A 5,377-nucleotide genomic window follows, 5' to 3' on the forward strand; every position below is an offset into this window, starting at 1 on the left:
ATATATATGTATTTATAGTACATATATATTCTTATGTGTGTCAGAAATATCTCCAGAAGAGTACTGAAAACTACTAGGCAGGCAGATGCCTCCAGGGAGAGGCACTGGGTGATAGTGGGTGCACACCAGGGAGAGGCAAAGAAGGGAGGCTCACTTTTCAAATGCCCTGTAGTATCTTTTGAATTTTGTACCAATGTGTAAATTATTTTTTCCAAAAGCAACCATTTTTTAAAAATTGTCTGTGAAATGACTGGCCTCTCTCTTTTTCAGCGAATCAATCCCTCTGCTGAGATGGTGATGATCGACAGGATGTTCAACCAGGAGGAAAGAGCTTCCCTATCCCGAGACAAGCGCCTGGCACTTGTAGACCCTGGTAAGAAACATTGCAATGAAAGTAGTGGTTCAGGGACCATGGGGCCTTTGGGAGTCCGTCTGAACTTTGGGTAAGAAACTTGAAGGTAGAACGTGAATTCTGGGGAGAGCTGGGCATGGTGGCTCACACCTGCAACCCCAGCTACTTCCTTCTCCTCTTTGGCCTGCACAGCCAATGTTTGTTGGATGGAATCATCTTTTTAGATTTCAAGGCTATATTCCCTAGAACTCACATTTTAGAATTTGGTGAACAAATTCATGTTCACGCTATACATACATACTCTTTGTTGTTTTGTAGATGTCATCAAAGCTCTATTTCACTTTGATTATTTCCAGCATTAACACTTTTTCCACTCTTGTGTAACAGCAGTCTGCCTACCTCCATCTGTACCCTCATTGTTTTAAATCCTCACGGACATTTCTTTTTTTTGTTTGTTTTTGAGACGGAGTCTCGCTCTGTCGCCCAGGCTGGAGTGCAGTGGCGGATCTCGGCTCACTGCAAGCTCCACCTCCCGGGTTCACACCATTCTCCTGCCTCAGCCTCCCAAGTAGCTGGGACTACAGGCGCCTGCAACCATGCCCGTTTAATTTTTTGTATTTTTAGTAGAGACGGGGTTTCACCGTGTTAGCCAGGATGGTCTCCATCTCTTGACCTCATGATCCGCCTGCCTCGGCCTCCCAAAGTGCTGGGATTACACGCATGAGCCACCACGCCCGGCCACGGACATTTCTTTTGCCATCCTCTGGCTCCTCAAGCCTGATGCAGTTCAGTGCTCACTCACAGACGTAGCTCCTACATACCCATTGTCCTTCCATATCATTTTGGATGAGTGTTGGCTATTCATTTTGTGGTCTTGGCAAAGTGATGCCAGGTTTCTCCTATGTGTCTAAAGGGACTGAAGTGCTTTCACCCAAAGACAAGTAGCTGTCTTCACCCAGAAAGTATGTAAGACAGATAGGTTTTCTGTTTCCTGGTGTCTATCCCCCTTCCCTGCAAAGCCCCATTCCAGGCCCTTCTGCTCTAAGGAAGAAACCAGGCTGATACCAGGAACTAATTTCTGTTTTCAGACTGTTTCAAGGAGGTCATTAGCTAAAAACTAATTTAAAATAATACTTAGAGGCTGGGTGCGGTGGCTCACACCTGCAACCCCAGCACTTTGGGAGGCCAAGGCGGGCGGATCACCTGAGGTCAGGAGTTCAAGACCAGCCTGACCAACATGGTGAAACCCCATCTTTACTAAAAATACCAAAATTAGGCCAGGCACGGTGGGTCACGCCTGTAATCTCAGCACTTTGGGAGGCCGAGGTGGGCGGATCACCTGAGGTCAGGAGTTCGAGACCATCCTGACCAACATGGTGAAACCCTGCCTCTACTAAAAATACAAAAAAAATTAGTCCACTGTGGTAGCAGACGCCTGTAATCCCAGCTACTCGGGAAGCTAAGGCAGGAGAATCGCTTGAACCCGGGAGGCAGAGGTTGCAGTGAGCCAAGATCACACTACTGCACTCCAGCCTGGGTAACGAGCAAAACTCCGTCTCAAAAAAAAAAAAAAATACCAAAATTAGATGGGCATGGTGGCACGTGCCTGTAATCCCAGCTACTTGAGAGGCTGAGGCAGGAGAATTGCCTGAACCTGGGAGGCAAAGGTTGCAGTGAGCCAAGATCGTACCACTGCACTCCAGTCTGGGCAACAGAGCAAGACTCCATCTCAAAAAAAATAAAATAATACTTAGAGATCAGGACTGAGTGATGCTTTTTGCCCATCACGTTTTCCCATTTGTCATCAAGCATCTAACTTTTCAAAAGGTTTAAGCTCCCCAGCTGGGGCTCCACAGCCTTGGCTGCCTTTACAGGATGCCCTCTCAGGATCAGGGTCCTGCTTCTGCGTGTTCCTGTATGTGAAGCAGATGGATTCTGTGAGTGGGGCTGGCTTTGCCCTCAGCACCTGACCCACTGAAGTTCTGCTGTAAAGTCTGTACTCTCCCAATCACTCACTAATGTTCTTTTTGTTCCCATTTCCAGAGGGTTTTCAGGCTGATTTCTGTTGTTCCTTCAAACTTGATAAAGCTGCTCATGAGACACAGTTTGGCCGGAGTGAGCAGCATGGCAGTAAAGCAAGCAGCTCTCCGCATCCGCCGGCCAAGGCCCAAGGCAGAGACCGAGCCAAAACCGGTGTGACGGAACCCATGAATCATGACCAGTTTCATCTAGTGCCTAATCACATCGTGGTCTCTGCAGAAGGAAACATTTCTAAAAAAACAGAATGCCTTGGCAGAGCACTGAAATTTGACAAAGTGGGCTTAGTGCAGTACCAGAGCACATCTGAAGAGCAGGCCAGCCGGAGAGAGCCTCTGAAGGCCAGTGAGTGCTCTCCCGGCCCTGAGGGGCACCGGAAAACCTCATCCAGATCAGATCATGGTACTGAGAGCAAACTCTCAAGCATCCTAGCAGATTCGCACTTGGAGATGACGTGTAACAATTCCTTCCAGGACAAAAGTCTGAGGAATTCTCCAAAGAATGAAGTTTTACACACAGACATCATGAAAGGGTCAGGCGAGCCCCAGCCAGATCTCCAGCTGACAAAGAGCTTGGAAACCACATTTAAGAACATCTTGGAACTCAAAAAGGTGGGACGGCAGCCCCAGAGTGACCCCACGGTTAGCGGCTCTGTTGAGTTAGATTTCCCCAACTTTTCTCCTATGGCTTCACAGGAAAACTGCCTGGAAAAGTTCATCCCGGACCACAGTGAAGGTGTTGTAGAAACTGACTCCATTTTAGAAGCAGCTGTAAATAGTATCCTAGAGTGTTAATAGCAGCAGTCCTCCCCCTATCCCACCCTGAGACCCCACCCTGAGACCCCGCCCCGGACCAGTTACATTCGTTCCTGGCAAAAGCAAATGGAAATGGTCTCCTGTCTCCAGCCTGCTTGATCTTTCATCACAGGTTATTCTTTCTAATCTCAATCCTGTTCTTTGTTTAAGAGCAATACTTGTCGTGATTACAGGGAGATCCTTTAGTAAAATTAATCCTTGGTAGAAAGCAGTCTCATAGGCCCCACTCATTTCAAGTGTTATGAAAGTGCTTATAGTCATTTTGTTTATTTGTTTTGTTTTTTAAAAACGCTGTAACTCAATGAGACCACAGTATACTTGGCCCTTGGTAAAATTGTGACAATCATAAGTCATTTGAAAAGAACAGACTTACTAAAATCAAACGAGACAGATAGAAGCTACTTTTTAAAGAATATCCCACTGCATCTCCAAATTTAGTTTTGGGTTTTTTTATTATTATTATTTTGAGTTTTTTTGTGTGTGTTTTGTTGTTGTTTTTGAGGGGAAGACCACATGGTTCTTTCCCCTCAGCCATCTTTGAGCAGTAAATTGCTGGCTGTGCTGCCAGGGACCTGCAGCCCTGGTGGAAAAGCCAGTAGCACATACGCAGGACATTGCAGGGCTTCCCTGTTGATGTTTCAAGTGCTTTTCTGATGCCTCTGGAGCAAAACCTCATGCTTTTAGGCATATCTATGTTGAATTTCACCTAGGGAATGTTCTGTTCTTAGTTACAGCAGCAAAATTTGAAATAATTTCACCAGGCTAAATAAAGGAAAATGGAAACCAGTTAAGAGGCACAGTGTACAGAGGAGGCCGGGATAGAGCCATGAGGGTTATAATATTAATATGTATATATGTAAAAGCATATATATTGAGAAAAAACAAGTTTTGCATTTTATAATTGGATATAGTCAACATATGATGTATGTTTTTGTTTGTTGCTGGATTTTGTTTCATTTAACCTCTCTTCGCACCCTCTCCCACAACAAATACCAAGCATCAAAAGCACTTTCATTTGAAAATTATTAAGTTGTAATTTTTCAGTTTAAACTTTAAGGAGACTCTGGCCTTGTTTATGCTTCTTGTCTGAGAACAGTAGTGACCCCTGGCAGCAATTCATTACCAAAACACAGACAAACCAAAGGTAACCAGCTAGCCCACCACTGAAAGGAAAGATCTGAGACATGGGATTCCCATTTGACAGCCAAAGGCTATGCCCTGTCACGGTTTCTGTTTGGCCTGTGTTCATATTAGTGAGCATGGCTTATTGCTTTATTTATTTTTATTTCTTTTCAGGGAGTATTCTCCGTTTTCCTTTCTCGTATACCTGCCCCAGGTTATCCCATTTCTGTTGTTACCTTTATTCTCAATGTCATTGTAACCATCACTTATCTCTTCTCATTGGGAAAGCTACATGATAGTATTTTTATGCACTCTTCTCCCACACATACACACGTGCATGTATCTGAGCTGCTCGGATCCAGAGGTCATTTTTGTTACAGTGTGTGCACACTCACTCTCCTTCTTAGTGTGCGTACTCTCTCATTTATTCTGTTTATCTCCCTGGCTCTGGAGGTGCAGCCACTGGTCTTCACTTTAATGTGTTGCCAGAATCTGCTTCTGGCTGTCGCCAGCATGGGGATGACCCCCATTGTCATCATGTTGGGCATTTCCTTTCCAGATTGGCCTGTGATGGAAAGGAAGGCTTCTGATTAGAAAACACAGCAACAGAAGACCTATACCCCGGTGTCCCTGTGTCCCACTACACACAAAAAAAACCTGTGAGATGGCCAATCTTCATAATAGCAACGTACCTTCACCCCAACCACATGCCCCAGCCAATACAAATTGGAAAATCTGGGCCATTTTAGGGTTACCATTTTTTCCTTATTTGTGCCAATGTCCAAGTTGCAGATTTCCCCTTTTTCCTGTATTGTAACATATTAGATAAGTTGGTGTTGCCAGTTGGTACTTTCTGTTTGGGTAGCCCTAGGGTAACGCCCTGCCCTGAACTCCATGATTTCATAGGCTTTTCTTCCCTTGGGGCTCATGCTCCTCTAATTCCTAGCAAGATGATCCTTCCTAATCAAATTCTTCTCATTGCGGAACTTTATCCCTGGAAGCCTTCATGTGGGCTGCTAGTGAGTTACATTAATTACTGCAAATCAGTGGA

General features: G+C 45.1%; 1 protein-coding gene across 5 annotated transcripts in view; it reads left to right on the plus strand.

The window, feature by feature from the left end:
• Window positions 1-4,876, plus strand: part of BICRAL (BICRA like chromatin remodeling complex associated protein) — a 124,756-nt gene extending 119,880 nt beyond the window's left edge. For all 5 annotated transcript variants that reach the window (XM_058432030.1, XM_058432029.1, XM_058432028.1 and 2 more), the window contains 2 exons: window positions 271-373; window positions 2,396-4,876. In XM_058432030.1, the coding sequence (XP_058288013.1) occupies window positions 271-373; window positions 2,396-3,183 (891 nt within the window). In that variant the 3' untranslated portion in view covers window positions 3,184-4,876. The remainder of the gene's footprint in view (window positions 1-270; window positions 374-2,395) is intronic.
• Window positions 4,877-5,377: the final 501 nt, after the last annotated feature.

Source organism: Hylobates moloch, unplaced genomic scaffold, assembly GCF_009828535.3.
Source record: "Hylobates moloch isolate HMO894 unplaced genomic scaffold, HMol_V3 SCAFFOLD_20, whole genome shotgun sequence".
In the NCBI taxonomy this organism is placed as follows: Eukaryota; Metazoa; Chordata; class Mammalia; order Primates; family Hylobatidae; genus Hylobates; species Hylobates moloch.